Below are 20,265 nucleotides of genomic sequence, written 5' to 3'. Positions count from 1 at the left end.
CATGGTTTGTGATGCAATATGGAGTCACTGTTCTTCTCCCCTGCAGATGAATCATAGTAAACTTGAATTTGTATAAAATTAATTCATTGTTACCATGTTAACATGTTTAATAATATCCACCGCAAATCTTTCCATTATTATTTATTGATATCTCTTAATGTAAAAATAAACCAAGCCTTCGTTAAGCACATGTTCACACCCATCCAAGAGTTTCATCACTGTCATTATAAGCTTTTTAATGCACATTATCGGTGTTCTTTGAGCAGCATTACTGTAGCTCACAGATATTTATTGTTAAATAGAAAGCATGACAAGAAGAATAAAACTCACACGGCATCAGGGGAACAGAGCCACTCGAAGGAGTTCAGCTGCTTCAATACGCTTTGAAAGAACATTCACTTCAGATACACGGATTCCCTTTATTCATGATTTATTTATTTGTTTATTTTCAACTGTACTAGTTTATTGCAATCTGGTTAATTCACATTTAAAAAGCAGACATCATCCAGTTGCACTGAAATCAATATTCATTTTTACAACATCCATAAGGCCCATGTACTGGAAAATCGGATCAAAACCATAATGTTTTTTATTTTTTTCTTTATATGTTTTTTGTCTTTTTACTGTAATTAGAAAAAAAAGAAAATATATAACAATAATAATAGAAAGGAAAAATATTACGACTGGCAAGCAATCACAGCACAGCACAAGTACCTATTTACTGCAAGAAATAAATGGTACAAATAAATCAAACAAAAAGGGCTGAGAATATATGCATTGAAAAGAACAAAATTGGCACAAATGAAGCTTGATACATGAAGCAACAGAGGACAAGATATGTATTTCTAGAGATTAAAATCAGGCAGTGGGTGTCTTTTCCTTCCATTTTATTTTTTTTACATCTTTTGTCCCCAAAAAAATCTAGAAAAAACGAAAAAGAAAATGGGGAGAAAATAAAGAACACACAACCAGGAAGAAGGAACGATAAAAAATACTGCACGTACTGTAGAATACCTTTTTCTCTCCATCTCCTTTCTTTCCTCTCCTTTTCTTTTTTAATAGCATATCCCATTAATATTCATTCCCCACCGTTCGTAATAGCTGCGCCTGGTGGCGGAATCGTTAGAGTTTTACATGTGAGTAGCAAATGACACTTTGATTGGCTGTGATGTTGAAATGTTCCTCCCCCACCGGGCCTGGGTCGGGGTTCTAGGCTGAACCGGGAGTCCTGCGGGGCCCGGTCTCACTGTGCGTGCTGGCTCAGTGTGTGGTTCTACAGGGGAACAGAAGAGAACACATGAGGAGAGAAATAATAAGCTACGTGCCCACACCTCCACCCGACTCCTTCCCTCTCTCCCTCTATCCATCTCTCTTTCCATTTACCCACCAGGCCTGTCCGTCCATCTCAAGACTAGCAGCCCCACTTTGACAGAGGAGTTCGAGCTCTGCAGCCATGAGCGAACACCTTCCTTTCTTCCCATTTTCTTTCTTCTCCACACCCTCCCATTAAATATTGGGCACATGTGCACTTGCGATCCCATTCATCAGCCCACGCACACACACACGCTGTACTTCCGCACCGGGCAGAGAAACACAACATTCGTCCTCCGTTTGATTTAGAGTTCTAATACAAAAGCACTGATTTGTATATTCTGGAGCCTTTGATTCATGTTTATGAATCTTTTACATCAGGACAATTCTTTGGACTCCTGAGAACAGAACATACATTTATAATAACATATCAAATCTCTCCGTTTTGAAGTGTAGAAGAAAAGTAGGAGAGAAAACAGTTTTGTGTCAAATTGCACTCTTAAAAAACAAAGGTTCCAAAAGGGTGCTTGCAGCAGCAATGCCGTAGAAGAACCATATTTCAGTGAACATATCTTAAAATAACCATTTCTTAGTTTGAAGTACATTTTGATCATCTAAAGAAGCTTTTGTGCAACTGAAAGGTTCCACAGACATTTCAGGTTCCTTATTGAACAATCAGTGCCAGTAAATAACTTTTATTTTTAAGAGTGCAATCTTTGGTTTATTTACAACTTCAAAAAGTCATCATTCACTGTGCACACCATTGTGACAGATGTGCACAAAGGAAGCCATAGTGGCGGAAATTGGACAAAAAAAACCAGGATCACATAAACGGATCAATCGGTCGTTGCGAGTGGTGTTAAACAGGAGCAGATATGCACAGGCTAAATGGTTATTGTGTTGGCATGGTCTCTTGGCAGCCCTGCTTTTCTGCATGCTTTTCCCTGGACCATAAACCCAATTCCCAGAGAAGAGCCGGCAATCATCCCACTTTCCCTCTCAAAGCTCCTTTCCAAGATTAATCTCTCCAAGAGAGATAGACTGTGTTTTTATGCCCTGATATAAAAAAACGAAAAGGGGGAGACAAATCTGTAGGATTAAACATGGTTTTTCGTTGATAAATACTTATTCTTATTCTTCAGCCTCTTATCTTAGTGCACATATTTTGCAAATGATTGCTGGCGAAAGGGGATGGGCAGTTCTATCCGAGGAAGGCTAAACCACTGGGTCTTAAAACCCCAGACCGAATCAATGGCAGCCTGTCAGGGGATGTGCGTCTCGCGTCCTCCTTCTCTTTCCATCCTGGCCTCTCTCTCTTTTCCTGCCCCTCCTGCATGGAACAGAGAGGAGACGCGCACGAGGAAGGCTCTTGAACGAGGAGACGCATCTCTCTGGGAGCCACTGACCCCATTATGAGAGCAAAGCACTTCTCCTTTTGCATCCCACTGCCTGTGCTTCCACCCACCTTCCAGCAGAGGCCAGCCTTGTCTATATCTCACTCTGAGCTCTGCCAGAGAAGAGAACGAGACGGAGGTGCACATCGGACAAAACCCAAACATATTGCAAATCATTTGTCCTCATCACCAAGCACCTGTTTCACATATTGGTATTATAACAAAACGGAACACAAAAAAAATCGACGGCATGGTGAAATAATCCTGGGACTCATGACAATGAGCAATGATTCAATACAGTGTACCTGCCCACATTGTCACACGTGCACATGTCAAGAGCAACTAACGACCCAATTTACCCAAACCTGCCTTAGCTGAGCCCCCAAGAATATGCTGCTGCTCAATCAATTATCAGTTATTCCCCACAAAGCCAATCCCCCTCCAAACTCAATCTTCACCTGCTGCAGAGCCAAATGCAACTCAGCCGTTGTCATTATATACCTGATACCACAACTCAATGTGAGGCCATCTTAACATCTGGCTCGCCTATGTTTTCATTTACGCTGATGATCATGACAACAACAACAATAATAATCACAACGATAATAAAAGTAATAATAATCTCATGTCATTTAATCTCAGTTCATTCAGTACTGGCATTGATCAAGTCTTCGTGACTTGTTTTTGACATCTTAAATTCAGAATAAATTAAAACATGTTGTAAAACAGGCTGTTTCATTCCTGGTTTCTGATTGGTCAGTTCAGAGTTCCAGATAAAACACAAATACAGTTTCAGACTCTAACCTTAGTCATGTCCCGAAACCATTCTCACTCTCTCACCCTTACTTTCCTGTCTACAATATACATTCGTATAACAATAAAGGCAAAAAAACCAAAATATGTATAAATCCTCTATCAAATAAAAAATAAATAAATAATTAAAACACAGTTCTTATCATAAAAATATTGAATTCAAATTATGAAAATATACTCAATGATCAAAGATATAAAATATACTATAATTTTATGATTATGCATTTTATCATTATTTTTTATATTTATATAATTTCATAAAATATATGTATATTCATTTTTAAATTATGAACTAAAATATTATATATATATTTTTTTTTTTTTTTGTAACAAAATAAATTGTTTTTATACAATAAACGCAATACTGTATATATACTTACTGTGTGTGTTTGTTTATACTGTGTATATATTCGAAATGTTAACCAGAGTGAATTTGTTTTATAATACTGTTGCATTCTTGGTTTTGATTTTAAATGCGTAAACGAGAGCAAGTTAAGATTGGAGTGTCTGCATTTGTGATAGAGAAAGAGGAAGTGTGTGTGATTAAGTGTGTGTGTATGGTCTCCCCCAGGTTGTCAGGGCTGTGTGAAGCTGTATTGATTTGGAGGTGGAGGGACAGAGAGGCAGTGTTGTTCCCTGGGGTCTAGGGTTACACCAGCACTGCAGTGGCCTGATAGAAACGGCACAGTAGGACTGGAGGGGTGCGGGGAGCCTGACCTAACATACAGTACACAACATCCTTCATACACACGCATAGAACCTTCTCTAAAACAAAAGACATGCGCTCAGACTCCCAAGGGCACACGTATCTCACATAAACACACACATGCACGGCCACTAGCCACAATCAACACCCACTGCCCGGCTTATTTCATGATCTCTGGCATATACGAGCCACTGTGGTCTCATATATCTGCTCTGTCTAATCACACACTCCCTTATAAACGCAACACACTGTCGCATTTCAGCTGTCCAGCGTGCACGCACACACACTTAAACACCCCAACACATCTATTTCCATCGCTCCGATATCTCTCTTGAAAGATGGCAGCTGATGTGTGGGCGATCAAACCAGCAACACTTGTTTAAATTAGTTAATCAGTGTGTTGGAACAAACACATTTTCAGGCCAGCCGCAGTTTGTTCTCTTCATCCGAGTGCGTCGTCGGGTGCAGCGTTATTGATTAAGCCACAGGCAATCGATAGCCAGAATGGTGTGTCTCTCTGAATCTGATAATGACTCGCAATATGACATCAGTGCAATGCAGCTGTAATTGATATATTCTTGAAGGGTGGGAAGTTTGAGCGAGAGAGGTGGGGAACACAGAGGAAGGCTGTTTAAACAGTCATGGATGAGCTGCGACTGAACGCACCAAAACATGTGCATAGACATATTCACTATAAAGTGTTTTATCAGTTGCATGCTGCTATACTTATGTACGAGAACTTGAAGAGCTTGCAAACACGCTCACGACTTGCTCATGTGTCATGCGCCATTGTTGCAACAGAAATGCGACAACTTCCTCCTGAATTCAAGTGCAGTTTAAGAAGCTCATTGTAGTTTTATTCGTATACCAGAACACTGGTCCACCGTCTCTGCAACATGGGAAGGGTACGGTGTAATGCGCAGGACAGCCTCCTTTCTCTTTCCCCCCTTGGCTTGGCAACGGAGCAGGGGGAGGCCGTGCGGTGGGCAGAACAGCCCCTGCGAGCTCCAGTCAATATCTACGCTGTCATTGTTTTCCTAAACTGGTTATAAAAGAGAGGCTAAATCCTGCGGAGCTGTGCACTCCTGGGAAATATGGCCCAGTCACATTACTGATGCAGTGACTGCGAGACTGCTGCACTCGCCGAGGGGGAGGAGGAGGAGGGGGGGGGGGGGGGGAAGCGGTGGGGAAGTAAAGATAAAGGAAAATCAAATCTGTTTCCCTACACAGCCTCTTTTCACACACAGAGCATGCACATACAGCCGGACCGAGCGGCTGTCATGTCACTTTCAATCAGGGCTGTTTGTGTGTGTGTGTGTGTGTGTGTGTGCCGCAGGGCCCCTGGCTCCGGGCTCTGTGGTGCCCCCTGGGGACGGTGCAGTGTCAGTGAAACTCTAATGTGTTGGCTCGTTCTGCAAGAGCGAACAGAGCGAGAGAGAGAGAAAAGTGTGTTACTGGAGAGGGTGGCCGTTATGTCAGTAAACTGTTTTTCGTAACAGGATTCTTTGGAATTACGGATGTCTCCGAGTTGACCTCAGAACAGCGGAAAGCGGCAGCTCCCCAGTGAAACGCACACAAAAACACAAGCTATATGATTCAGAGCAAAAATTATATGACCTGTTTATATCACAATAATTCCTTTATTTCAAATAAATTACTAGAAACAAGTTATATATTTTAACTATTTGTTTGGTTTATATATACATATAATTTATAATTTGCATACATTTATTTAGAATTTCAATTTTAATTATTTACATTTATTTTATTATTTATTATAACACTACATTTAAATAAATTATTGACTATTAATGGTCGTGTCGTATTTTCATTAACGTTTTATTTAAAATCTTTCTTTTATTTATATCATTATTATAAAATAAAATATTCATAAAATCAAAAATTGATAAGACTATTCAGATAAGTCTTGTTTCAGTGCAATATATATAATTCATCTATATATTACAATAGAGAAAAACTGAAGCGGAAGATAAAGAGCCACACTGTATTACTGCATCTAGATACACACACACACAAATGAACAGACAGTGTGTCTCTGTGCTATCGGCCGAGTCTGTCTGCTGTCTGTACGGCTAAACACAGACACGGAGAGGAAATACTGAAGCTGATAGAAAAAAGTGATGAGAAGGGGGTTTAAAAGGAAAGAGAGAGGGATCATGAATGAGAAAGACAAAAAGTGAGAGAGTGAATGAGTACAAGAGAAAGAGAGAGAGATGTGGGGGGGTTAGAGAGTGCAGCTTTGCTCTTAGGATCCTAGTCTGTCCCTCTCTGCTCCGTTTTTAACAAAAAATGAAAAATCACCTTCGCCGCCCGGTGCACTTTAGAGAAGCTTATTTTTAGACCCACTTGACAGTCTTCCAATGGCCGGAGACTAGCAGATGGGCTGTCTTAAAGCTTCATATGCTCCCAGCTCTCACCTCCCAGAGACAGGAAACTCACTTGGGAGTGTGCTACAAATAAATGCCCCCCTGCCCTGCCCCTGGATTCCCTCATCCCTCCCCTCTACCCACCTACTGACACCATTCTCCACCTGGATAGTGCCTGTCCCTGAATTTAGCACTTTCCCTGCAAATCCGTCCTCCTGTACTGAAGTGCACTACACCCACGTCACTGTCCAAATGCTCTCCTCTTTCTGGCCTGACCAGGACTAGAGCCATATGTGTGAATCTAAATGAAATGTAAACATAAATATGCTTATGACAGATGACCTACAAATTAGCTTCCACTAAGCCAAGGTGTACTATCTATTACTAATAAATACTCAATTTAGTAAAAATACAAAAAATAATACATTTATTTATTATTCTTTTATTTACTTGATGGACACACACACACACAAAAAAAAGATAAATAAAGAGAGCTTCACATTATGTAATGTTCATATTATAAAAAAGTTGATTATACAAACCGTGTTGGAAGCCATTATATGCAAATAACCAATATAAGCTATACCTCAGCTATTACATCAATAATAGTGGCAAAATCAACGATTTAAAACACCTGTTCACCTGTGGTTTATATGGAATCATAAACCTTCTTTTTACCTTGAGCAATGTGGAGAGAAAAAAATCCAGGTGATATCAGTCAAAATCTGTATGGTCGTTTTGTTCTCTCTGAAAGGAGCAGAGGGAGTGAATCCACAATGACTGACCTCCTTTGACTTCTGTGCTCCAGGGCGGCCTCCTCACATTCATCACACGCACACATGCGCACGCTCTGTTTACACTTATACATACTGTATATCCAAAATCGGTACATCTCTGTCAAGTCCCAGGTTGTCAAATAAATACTAAATGTACAGGGGATTAATTATACAGCGATGATGTACATAAGCAACTCGATGATGTAATCTTCAGCAAGAGAGTAGAGCTGGCTGTAAAAGTCAACATACACTTTCGGCTGTCTTTAATATAACATGACACATTCTGCAGGCATCAAATAGCGGCACATACAGACTGGCATACAGATGGACCCTAATAAATACCATTGCAACCATAGTTTACAGTAACATATACACACTACTGTTAAAAAAATGAAAACTTATTCAACAATGAGGCATTAAATTGATCAAAAATCACAGTAAATGCTGTTATTTAAATATATATATTTTTTTAATATATATTTCTTTTTATCAAAGAGTCCTCAAAACAGCTGTTTCAGCATTGTTAATAATAATAGGGCACCAAATCAGCAGGATATTAAAATTATTTACAGTATATATAATCATGTTACACTAAAGACTGGAGTAATGGCTGTTGAAAATTCAGCTTTGCCATCACAGGAATAAATTACATTTTATAATATATATATTCTTTATGCTTTATAACTAGAAAACATGTTATTTTTTAAATTAAATAATATTTCACCATATTACCATTTCCAGTTGTTTTTTTATCAAATAACTGCAGCATAAGAGCCATTAATTCTTTATTATTTTATTACCGATGGATAAATTGCCCTATAATTTTATCTCGTTGAATATTCTTTTGTTGTAAGCAGTCTCTAATTTTAAATTTCACGTATTCCGTAGGCATTCAACAACAATGCGTCACAGACAGACTACAAACTAAAACAACACGCACGCATGCACAAGCCCATACGGACATGCACACACAGTTTTGCGTTTGTGAGATCTGTGAAGTGTGCAGGTCCGAATATTAGATGAGCTCAGTGGCCTCAATAGAACCATGTCACGGGCGATAGCACTGCGCTAGGCTAACACTAGGCTACGCTACGCTAGCTGTGTTCTGCCACTCAGAGATGCACTCAAAGTACACACACTCTCTTTCCATGTCATAGCCTCACTAAAACCCTCTCCGCTTCCCCTCAGGGAGGAGGTTTTGACTCCAAAGCAGCCCTAAACTAAGACAGAGATAGAAAAAGCATTACGCGGTGAACAATGCCGCATGCAGAGAGAGAGAGACAGAGGGCTAGCGAGTGTTATCTACAGCCAGTCAACGTCAACACTTTGTTGTCACAACGCTATGTGAACCTAGCAGGCAGAGTGCGAGTAAGAGTGAGGAGGAAAAGAGAATAGGAGAGTGTGTGAGGTGTGCTGTCAGAGCTGTGTGATTTATAGAGTGTGCTGTCAGACTCCAGCTGCTGAACCAAAGTGTCAGGTCGAGAAAGACCCCTACCAGTGTCTGTGTGTTGAGAGAGATGGAGAGAATGAGAGAGGAGACAACTTTTTAAAGACACTTCTGTAGCATTTTTTCCACTGTGAAGTCCACTTGTAATGTTAGTTAAGCTTTCTTGAAATCAAAACAGTAGCAATTTTGTACTGTAAGACCATTTTAGACAATCTGTCCTACTCAGGTGTGACACAACAAACAATTTGTATGTTCACATCGAACATAAAAATGGGGTATGATGAGACAAATAACAGCCAATCAGAACAGTTTTTACTGCTTGCTCACTCTAACATTTTTTTCTTTGTGGCATTTGAAATATTTAATATTTGATCATAAAAAAATATTCTAAACTTCCACAAACCGTCTCTCCTCATCCATGTTTAAAGATGAATATAAATTAAAAAGCAGTATATAGCACTTTACAGCAACTTGTCTAGTTAGAATTAAACAAACTACTAGTTTGCTACTGTACCTTTAACACTTTTGACAATAAATTTGGAAAAATGTAAATCAATTATTTGAAATGAAAAGTAAGTCGCTTTGGATAAAAGCGTCTGCTAAATGCATTAATTTAATTTAATTTAAATGAATAAAATGGTTTTGTTTTGGCCTTAAAGGCATAGTTAAAAATGTTTTTGTCTTTGAGGAATGTAAATAATGACAGAATATTCCTTTCTCGGTGAACTATTCCTTTAAGATAAAGTCTTCTATTCTGTTATGCTATGTTAATGAGCGAGGGAAACAGAGTGAAGTATCCACAGTACTCAAACCCTCCAGATCACAGCTGTGCTCTGTGTGCATGCACGCGCGTGTGCGTCGAGCGTTGAGAGAGTTGAGCAGTGAGAGTCATCTCACCGACAGCGCTTAGACTCATACGTCACTGTCACAGCCACAACAGTTCCAGTCCCGAGCTGGCAACCCGCACGCGAGACAACAACACACACCACGCAGCGCGGAGCTGTAGCGCCACAGCACAACCCTGCTCAACTGTCATATCTGACTGGGGCATGAGCCGTACACACCCCCTCCTTCTTCTGCTGTCTTCACATTTTCATTTCAGTTCGCTTTCTCTCATGTTGTGTCTCAACATATCCTTCACTCTGTCTGTGCATTAAAGGAACAGGCTACCATGAGAGACGGATATGAGAAAACGCTTTATAGTGATCCCAGTGGACACATCTCTCTTTTTTCCCCTCGCTTTTCCTTACCCCCTCCCTCTCTCCCTTTCTCTCTCCCTCTCATGCCAGTCCCCAAATTATTTAATTTAGCACAGACACCATATCTCCCTATGTGCCATCCCACTGAAGTTCTCTCCCTCCACATCCTCCTTCCTTCTTTCCTCCACTTTATAGATTGTTCCAAGCAGGGGTATTTCGAGACCGAATCAGGAGTGTGGGTGGGTGCACTGGAAAATTAGCAAAAAAGCATTTACTTCATTTTTATCTCAACATAAACACGCACATGCACGCTCGTGGCCCGAAACCGGTATCCAACATTGTAATAAATGAATGAGAATGTGTTGATTTACTCTGAAGATTAGTGCCGCCCCATGGTGAGTGCTTTTGATTTGAATTTGCCAGACCCAAGCTTTGTTTGAATCTCCGTCTCAGCAAGGGCGAGCAACAAAACAAATGCAAACAGGTAAACAACTTAAACATGTCCCCTCCGATTCTAGTTTACTCCAATGCCCACCGCCTGGAGAATTTCCATCGGAAACCATGTGGCAATGTAAATCCGTAACACCACGACACTCTTTGTACCCGCTCCCGTTTGGTACTTTAACATCGTACATATTTAGATAACAGAATACATTAGTGAATGGTTTCATTAGTTCATTATCAACTCTTGGCTAAGTTCCTGCTATTCACCTTATTCTCATTTCACATTGCTGAAGCCATCAGAGAGACCCGAGGCCTAGCACTCTTCATGTCAGAAGGCTCAGCACGTGACAGCAGACTCAGGGATGTCATGGTCTTCTGGAGCTGTTCTAAACACAGGGCTCATAGCTTTAGCTGGAGACACTATACTGCAGTCCCCTGATAACTCCTCAACCAGCCAGCCAATCAGCAGCAGGTAAGATGGATTTGAGGAGCTGTAGGCATGCGTGTGTGTGTTGGGGTTAGGGCTCTGAAGAGAGCCCCCTAGATCCCCATTCTAATAACGTACACTGCCACTCCAGACGCAAGGGCAGCTGGGACAGGCGCACACATACACACACACAAAGGCAATAATAAAATTGAGCATCACAATAGAAACCTATATCAATATCTACAGCAAACAGAAGAAGATTCAAAGCACACCAGACAAACTCTCCACATACATTTAAATCTAATATGACACGTAATGGAACAGATGTATATGTTCAGAGCTTCTACACTTGTTAAAGCCTTGATTTACTTAATGTGGGTTATGCGAGTAAATATATGCCTGCTATTTTAAAACTAACCTGAATGTATTCTAACCACCCTTTTTATTATTTACCATGGAAAAATTGTCCAATCGGTTTATAAATTATAGTAATTGCAATTTTATTTTTGTCCACATATACACTATTGTTCAAAAGTTTGGTCTCTAAGATTTTGGTTTATGTTTTTGAAAGGAGTCTCTTAACAGGAAATTTTGATACAATGTTTTCAGGAATCTTTGATAAAGTTCAACAGGACAGCATTTATTTCAAGTTTTTTTTTTTTTTTTTTTGGATGGCGATTTATACATAACCCTAAAATATTTTGAGTTGAGGATTTGAACAATCCCATAACCCATATTTACCAATAATAGTAAAGGTTTCTAGCTTGCAAGGTTTGGAGAAACGGTCTACCTCATCTCCAATGTGTGAAACACAAAATACAAGCTCTTCCTCCACCTCTGTGAAAAATGAAAAGTATGAAAGAAAGCGAGTGCGTGTGTATGCCCTGATTAACACCGCCTCCTTACATCACTCTGCTCAGCGCTGTATGAGAACTCATAGCCCTCAAATATTCAAGACTTTTGCAATGTCAGGAGGGGGGTAGTGGGTAGAGACAAGGAGGCATCAACAAACAAACAACTGCAAAGACCCCCCTCCTTCCCTCATTCATACACACACACACACGCGGTCAGTCACCCGTCCATCCTAACTGCTGAGTACAGTTAAATATTAACCAGCGCTAAAGGAAATACTGTACACCCACGTGTGCACACATGCCAGGGGGCAAGGGATACAGGGCGTGGGGGGAATGTGGCGCCCCCTGGAGGGCTCAATCAGAACCAGCAGTGTGTAAAATTAAGGCGCACTGTCAGAGAGTGACAGCAGTGCCTATGGAAGGGCCGAAGGGTGGGCGGTCGGGAGTTCACCAGGGGAAACAAAACAACAACTGAAAGAAAATCTACACACACACTCACTCACACACAAAAAAAGTCTCTGAAGTTTCAAACAAAGGAGTGGAGGATCCGGCAGAGTAGGTCTAGCTGCGCTGATCGGGGCGAAGCATCACTTATTTACCAGCTTACATCTGCACTATTTATGGTGCACCAGGGAGAGGCAGAAAGGAAAGAGGGAGATGGAGAGAGAGAGGGGTGGGTGGGAGCAACACAGAGGGGCTAAAATATGCATGGGGGCTGGCTCTTCTGGGAGCCAGAAAAAAGAAATTGGGAAAAGGAGAAAGAATGAGAGACATAAAAAGGCGAATGAGAGAAGAGAGAGAGTGAGAGAGTTGGAAACAGTTTGAGGAAGGGAGGGAGTTGGTGGGAGTGCGAATGAGAGAACGAATTAGAGACAAGATAAAGGATGGAAGCAAAGTTTGCCATAAGGGAGAGGGGGATGATACAGTAACGTGTCTTGTGAAGGCTCATGGGAAGATGAGGATTAACTCAGAGTGGGGCCGCACTGGGCGGGTATGCTGGGTAGGGCACGTAGGCCATGCCCTTCCATCCATTAAGTCTTGTTAACAACATACACACACACACACACACGTTCAAGTCTCATTTAACCTGGGCAGGAGCAGGGTAAAACCCGGCATGGGTCAGTACGTGGGAACGGAGCTGTCTGTGCAGCTGACTGCTCTATACTGTACCTCACCTCCGTCATCACTTAGGTGGGCCTGGAGTGGATGCGGGGGACGGAGCGGATGGGAGTGATGCAGTGTGCCTGCTGAGCCATGGGCTGGTGCGAGTATCTCGGTTGGCCGGCCTCAGGGTGAGGCAGACAGTGACCGACAGGGTCCAGCGCTCCCCCTGCTGCTAAATGGACTGACCGGCCATATGCCCAACGCCGCCGGCCTTATATCACTGTCACACCACAGCCGGGGGCTCACGTGGAGGGGTCGAGTGTTTGAACCATGCAGGAGATTTAGGTCACACCCCCCAAGCCCCTAAAATATTAAGTCATGGACCTGAGTAAGCTATTACCCTCATACACTGGTACTTATAACGACCCACCCACCAACACACACAGGCTGCAGGGATGGTGGCCCATAGCTCACAAAGATGAATGTAACTTGGGCTAGGGCAGGATGCATCTGACCCCAGCGGCCCGTGGCAGGCACTACGGGCTGAGTTATTCACAATCCTGCCCTTACTCAATCTGTCTGCCACATAATCAGCACACAGAGAGAGAGAGAGAACATGAAAACATGCCTACAGCCTTCATACAGTGGCACTGACCTAGCAACAGTACATTAAGATTATTGTTAAGTTGTTATTGGACACATTTTCCATTTTATATTTGGACTATTTGCCACTTAAGGGGAGAAACGGGATCAGGAAATGCAAAATGCGAGTCAGATTCAAACACACATCTAGAGGTCTGCTACTCAACCCTGATGGGACATGGAAAACTGTCAAGATTTAGGTTAGGTTTGGGTCAGATTTCATGAAACCTCCACAAAACGCTAGACTCCTACAAAAACTAGTTTTAGTTGAGGCATGTGTGTGTGTTGATTTAGCATATTTAAAAAGATATTTCTTAAATTATTATATTACTTAATACTTTAATCCAAAAATCCTTCGACAATCCTGAACCCAGTGCTGATACTATCGGAGGTCAGGGTTGCAATACTAAAGACAAGTCCTTAGAGGGGAATCAACCAGTTAACAGTTAACTTTAACCAGTACATTTAGTTCTAGTCCCTTAAAAGGGACTGCATGGGAAGAATGTGGGTTTGTTTGTTTATGTGTGTATGAGAGAAAGAGAAAAAGATTTAAATTCTGCCTGGCCTTAAGCTTTGAGTTGGCGCTTAAATTGATACTTTTCACCACACAGCTCTGTGATATCTTCAGCTAAACTTGAGTCAGCAGATGTGTCTCACTGCTCTGCCATGTCTGGATCCTCTGGGAATCATTACCACGGGTCAGGAACATCCCGAGGTGCTTAAAACCAAACCAAACCACCACTAGAATGTCTGTATTTCTATAAAAGATCTTTTTGTTGGGCACTGAAGACACAAAACTACATTGTGGTTCCGAAGAATGTCAGTTAAGAGTATCTATATTTAAATGCATCAAAAACTGACAGATTTTTTAAACTGTGTTTACACTGACAGTGATTAGCAATGACAAAACGACCAAAAGTAAAAAAAAAAAAAAAAAAAAAAAAAATGGTAAAAAGAGGTGATCTGAAGCCACGTTCGTTAGCAAAATCAAACACTGGCAGTGTGACAAAGCGGAGCAGGAATAAATCGCTGTAAGTGAAAATGCACATCAAAGTATACAGTCGTGTCAAAAAGAAAGGGACTTCAGGTACCACAGTGTCATAAAAAAAAAGTTACAGCAAAAAGTGTACAGAGTGTGGCCGCACTTTGTAAACGTGTGTGGCAGCACTTGCTCGCTAAAGAGTGTGTCAGTCTCTGAGTGGAGGGGTTCAGGGCCTCCCTCAGGGAACTCAGATAAAGGCTTCAGTAAAACGAAAGAGAGACTAGCTATACCGAACACAGTAGAAGAGACTGAAAGAGAAACTGATACAGAACAAAAATGGAACAAGGAAAGAGAGAAGGAAAGGAACAGAAACAGAGATGCATCCGGAAAGAAATAAGGTCAAGTGGACAAAGTGTGTTACTGTTACAGTAGACAAACAGCTTTTGATGAGCTGTCAGACATCAGATTGTGCTGTGAACTTGAGCGTGAACCTGTAGGGCATACAGTTGTCTGTCCAGTATCTCTAACTGCTCAAGCCCATCTGAACTGTTATTAGTGTACATTCCTCTACACAGTATATAGTGCTTATTGGTGCAGTGGTTCTCAACTGGTTTTGTTTGATTTTACACTGGATGTGACAATGCAGTACAAAAAGAGTTTATTAGAATATAGAAAAGGTAGCAAAAGCAAACAAAATGCCTTTAAAATAATAATAATAAATGTGTTCATATTTAATATTATGAAGGGTTTTAGCCCCAAAATATGCACACTTATTTATCACATCATTCATAATTATAATTGTATGGGATAGAAAATACCATAATGTTTAATTGATTTATTTGGACTTAACATTTTTTCTCCCGAAATCCAGAGTTTCAAACTGAGAAGCACGTGTGTGTGTGTCTAAGTACACAATGCATATGACTGACAATCTGTTTTTGTATATGCACTGCAAATGTAAGCAAGAGTGGGCCTGGGACAGCATTCCCAATTGTCTGCCCTGATGATGTACGTGTATGTGTGCGTGTGTGTGTGTGTGGATGAATGTGAGTTCCAGCAGTCACAGCAGGTGGTGTGATTGATTTGCAGAGTAATGGGTCTAATCGTTACTGGCTTGAGGATGCACCTTGTTTTCTCCTTTAATTCCCTTATTAGCTGTGATCTGTGTCACATCTGTGTCTATCAGAGCTAACTGAGATCGACTACAGAATCCCACTATATTCCAAACATCACAGAGCAGAAACACCTTTTGCTACTAACAAGGGGATTTATTGCACAGATGACACACAAAATCTGATTAGAAACCATTAAAACATGAACATCAGAAGTTCTCACATTGCTTTTTGGAATACTACTTTCTGATTAATCAAATTTCCTACATTTTGTAGTTTTTCTACAGTAGATTTGTGTTTTTCTTAAGACTTTTTGTATCAAATGTGAGTACAGATTGGCTTTGGAAAGAGTTACTCCATGTATAAATGTATTATGAACTGTAAAAATGCATGGTTTACACTGAATTATAACTGCAATATTTTGATAAAATAAAATGGCCAGAATTTTGGACTTATTCCAGAGTAACATGAATGTTCACCTTCTTTTATTGCACTGCCATTTGGTTCTGCATTACTCACCTGGAGCTCAGTTTGGAAGAAGAACTTCTGCGGACACTGGGAGCAGTCGTATATCTTGTCCTCCTGTCCATGGACGGCAAAGATGTGCTGCTGCAGCTTATTGGCCTGAACAAACACTGGTGGGAAAAGGACAGAAGGGAAACAGCAGTCAAACAATTGGCTGAAACGCTTTACCCAAGAGGGTAGCGCGAATTGGCTGTGAAAATAGCTGATTCAATTAAGAACTAATCCTAAGTGAGGAATAAAAAAAATAAAAAATCCATGACTACCAACTTGGTAGTCATGCTTTGGGTAGGAGAGGGAGGAAAAAAAATAATGCATTTTTTTTTTTATTTGAGACAATGTGTCGGCACAAATGAAAGAGGAAAGGGGGAGGGGGTGTTCTCAAATGAAAAGCTCTCAGACTTTCTTTATCGGAGAGTAGGGGATGACAGCCGGAGATGGAGGGAGAGACAGAGAAAGAGACTAAAGTATCCCCACCAGACCTAGTGATATTTATCAATAAATCATTACTTTTTCCTTGGGTTTTTAAATTCCGTTCGTGTATTTTTTTTTGCTCAGTAAACTTAAGTTTGCTGTGTGTGGAGACTATGAATTATTAAGCGTCCCAGGAGAAGAAGGCATCCGCTTACTTATTCATGAGCCACACAGGAATAGTGTTAGAGTTTAAAAGAGGACTGTGTACCTGTAAGGGAGGATAGGGGGAAGAGAACGTGGTGTAGCCAAACAACTCACTAAAGGTGAAAGAAACAGAACTAATCCACAAGGAGAAAGCCAGAGGGAGAAAAGGGGATGGACAAGGCAAAAGAACAGATGATTTGATCAGAGGGGTGGAGGGAAGGACGAATAGAGAAGCAAAAGCGAGTGTACAGTGAATATGGAAGGAGCTGAAACTGGAAGAGGAGTAATAAGGAATGGGTGAGGGAAGAAAAAGATGAATCAAATAAAATATGAGTGCAAAATTATCTGGAGAATGGTGTGTTGCACTGCTGGGGACAATATGGCCTCGAACACCAGTCTTTAAAGTTGACAAGCTCAAGTAATGATTTCTGATTCCCAAAGGTTAGCTGACAAACAGTCCAAAGTGACTTTCAAACTTAGTGTGAGGAGTCACACACTCACTGGGCCTGTTTAACTAAATGCACACGTACACGGACAGTCCTACCCTGGAGAGCGAGAGCGGATTACACTGCCTTTCTATAAACCTGCCCTTTATTCTCTGACCTCTCCTCTAGTGAACACACACACACACACACACACAAACGATTTTCTCATCTCAAAGACATTCAGTATTACAACTGGCCTACAAAAAAAGCTAGTAGTTTGTATGTGATACTTTACAGCATACAAAACGGCCATTATGATTTGATAAAGCCAGTAAACTGTGGGCTCTTGTTTGTCTATTCTACTGCAGTGCCTTCTGGTCCACTGAAAGTGGGACATGTGACAGGGGCTTGATCTGTCCAGGGGTTACGGGTCCCACCAGGCATCACAGCAGGACGATCGGCTCTTATTAGCTTTAGCATCAGCTTAGCAGGTCGCCTCCGAGAACTACACCCTCCTCTCTTAGCCACATTGAACTTTATTAACCATCGTGTGCCAAGAGTGTGTCATAATATCTCTCTTCTATCTCAGGTCTAGAGAAACCGATCTTGATCTACATAATGTGGTGTGTATATGTACGGTATATGTGTATATTTTGATCTTGAATGCATTTCAGAAGCCGTAAGTTGATCCGTGTTCTCAGATTCCATGTCGAGTCTTTCTTCTCTCTCGCCAGGATGAACAATGAATTTAATAGTTAATTCAGTTCAATTAGCAGGACAAGGAGGAGAAATTGAGCAGAGGAATGGAGGGGAGAGAGAGGGGGTGAGTGGTGGCGATGAGGATGAGATTGAGAGAAGGGGAGAGAAAGAGAGGAGAGCGAAAAATAAACAAGAGAAATAAGACAAGAAAAGAGACAGGTTAAAACAACATGAAATCAATAATAAAATAGATGAGACAAAATTTGATGAGAAAGGTGAAAAGAAGCAAACAGAAGACTAAATATAAAAAAAAATAGACTAAAAAGAGATGAGGAAAAACAAGATGACAAAAGAAAAAGAGAGAAAACTAAAAACAGAGAACAAAACAAAAGAAAAAGAGATGAGAAAACAAGGGCAAAGAAGAGAACTGAAGACTAAAAGAGAAGAGAAGAGAACTGAAGACTAAAAGAGAAGAAAATAGAAGAGAACTGAAGACTAAAAGAGAAGAAAAGAGAAGAGAACTAAAGACTAAAAGAGAAGAAAAGAGAAGAGAACTAAAGACTAAAAGAGAAAAAAAGAGAAGAGAACTGAAGACTAAAAGGGAAGAGAATGAAGACTAGAAGAGAAGAGAACTGAAGACTAAAAGAGAAGAGAACTGAAGACTAGAAGAGAAGAGAAGAGAAGGAACAAGTTAAGGTGAGAGAAAAAACTAGGCGACAAGGGGTGAATGAAGACAAGATGTAAAAAGCAAAGCAGCAAGACAAAATGAAAAGAAAAGAGACAGAGACAAGTAGTCTCCATGTGACCATACGCTGTGTGCAGTTACCCTCTCATCACTGCCTGTGTGTAACCCCCCCCCCACACTCTTTGACTGCCCCGGACCCTACGACCTCAACCCCACCAACCCCCTGGGCCGGACCCCTCACCTGTAAAGCAGACGGGACACTTGAAGGTGCCTCCCATGCCCTCGAAGCTGTGCTCGATCAGGTGACACAGGAGCTTGGCCGGAGAGTCAAACATCTGGTTACACAGCTTGCACTCATGATTGATGCCTTCCTCTGCAACACAAGAGCACGATACAACAGGTTACACACACCAGCAGGGTCAGACAGAAAGAATGAGAGACAGAGAGACACGCTGCCAAAAGACATGGCACAACATTTTTACACATTAACCGTCTGCGAGGGCGTCTCATAAGCTAGCGGTCGTAGTCTTTTCGTGATCTCCTGAGCGAACAGGCTCATTTTTCTGTTTCTTCCCGTCCTTGCACATCATTTGTGGTCCCAGGCTTATAATCTTCAGCTCTGGACAGTATGACCACCCGTCCCATCCCTCCTCCCCCTCCTCTGCCCAGTGCCGTCTCTTTCCCGGCTGGTAATAGAGCTTTGCATTGCATTCTGGGTAGTCGCGGCCATTTTTTGGGACACGCTTATCAGTAAAAGTGAAAGTGACATGACATACAGATCAAGTGTAAGATTAACCTACATATAAAGAAAAACTCAACAAGGAAGCAAAGATGCGGTATTTAGAAAAAAATCAAGACAATCAACGAACTCAATCTGCACGAACACAAAGAGTGAACGGATGATCTTAAAGATCTGCCGCTCGTAACCTTCCCCAATGTGTTTTCTTACCTTGTTTGTAGTGTCAGAGCGTACACCTCTGATCAGTTTAAAAATGATAAATCTCTCGAGTCTCACCTGCAATTTACAAATTGATGGGTGCAGAACCTACAAATTGTACGCGTCAACGAGCGAGTTACACTGCCTTTTCACTTTTTAATATGCGTTATTGTAAACTGTACAAATTAACCTCAGTGTGTTATGATGCACAAATAAAGAGATACAGAATTGATCAATTTTGCCGTTTATTACTGTAACAGGTGGTATGCAATATGCATAACACTGATAATGCAGGAGATGTGGTTCATGCATAGGTAACATTTAATGTAAGTCTGTCAAATCGATTAATCACATCCAAAAAAAAGTTGTTTATATAACGTAGATTTCTGTATATTTATATATATATATATATATATATATATATATATATATATATATATATATATATATATATATAAATGCACATACATACGTGTGTATATATCAGACCAAAGGGACAATCCTTCTTTTCCTTCTTACTGCTGCTAACCAAGCTATGTGACGCCGCTTTGTTAACTCGGAGACCTGAGATCAAGGTGCGGTTTTCCAGCGGCTAAGCTGAAAAATCGCAGTCCATTCAAATTATTTTGTCCATGCCGGTCATGAGTACGAGTATGGCAGTTAATTACACAACAAGGTTTTACCATTGTAACTTATTTTTTAGCTGTAGAGAGCAAACAAAAGTCTATTATCAATCCAATACAATACATACAGCAGCGTCCGTGTCCTAAAGTCCCAGAAT

The 20,265-nt window shown here is 40.9% G+C and overlaps 1 protein-coding gene across 4 annotated transcripts in view; it reads right to left on the bottom strand.

Annotated features, from left to right (window-relative positions):
- Window positions 1–413: 413 nt before the first annotated feature.
- Window positions 414–20,265, bottom strand: part of LOC127934264 (zinc finger protein 423) — a 146,056-nt gene continuing 126,204 nt past the window's right edge. For all 4 annotated transcript variants that reach the window (XM_052531530.1, XM_052531533.1, XM_052531529.1 and 1 more), the window contains 3 exons: window positions 18,789–18,920; window positions 16,118–16,233; window positions 414–1,273 (listed from right to left, as the gene is read on the bottom strand). In XM_052531530.1, coding sequence (XP_052387490.1) covers window positions 1,244–1,273; window positions 16,118–16,233; window positions 18,789–18,920 — 278 coding nt within the window. In that variant the 3' untranslated portion in view covers window positions 414–1,243. The remainder of the gene's footprint in view (window positions 1,274–16,117; window positions 16,234–18,788; window positions 18,921–20,265) is intronic.

The sequence above is a fragment of the Carassius gibelio genome, chromosome A18 (genome assembly GCF_023724105.1).
Source record: "Carassius gibelio isolate Cgi1373 ecotype wild population from Czech Republic chromosome A18, carGib1.2-hapl.c, whole genome shotgun sequence".
Taxonomy (NCBI): domain Eukaryota; kingdom Metazoa; phylum Chordata; class Actinopteri; order Cypriniformes; family Cyprinidae; genus Carassius; species Carassius gibelio.
Note: the sequence above shows the minus strand (reverse complement) of the source record. Positions and strands in the feature narration are given on the sequence as shown.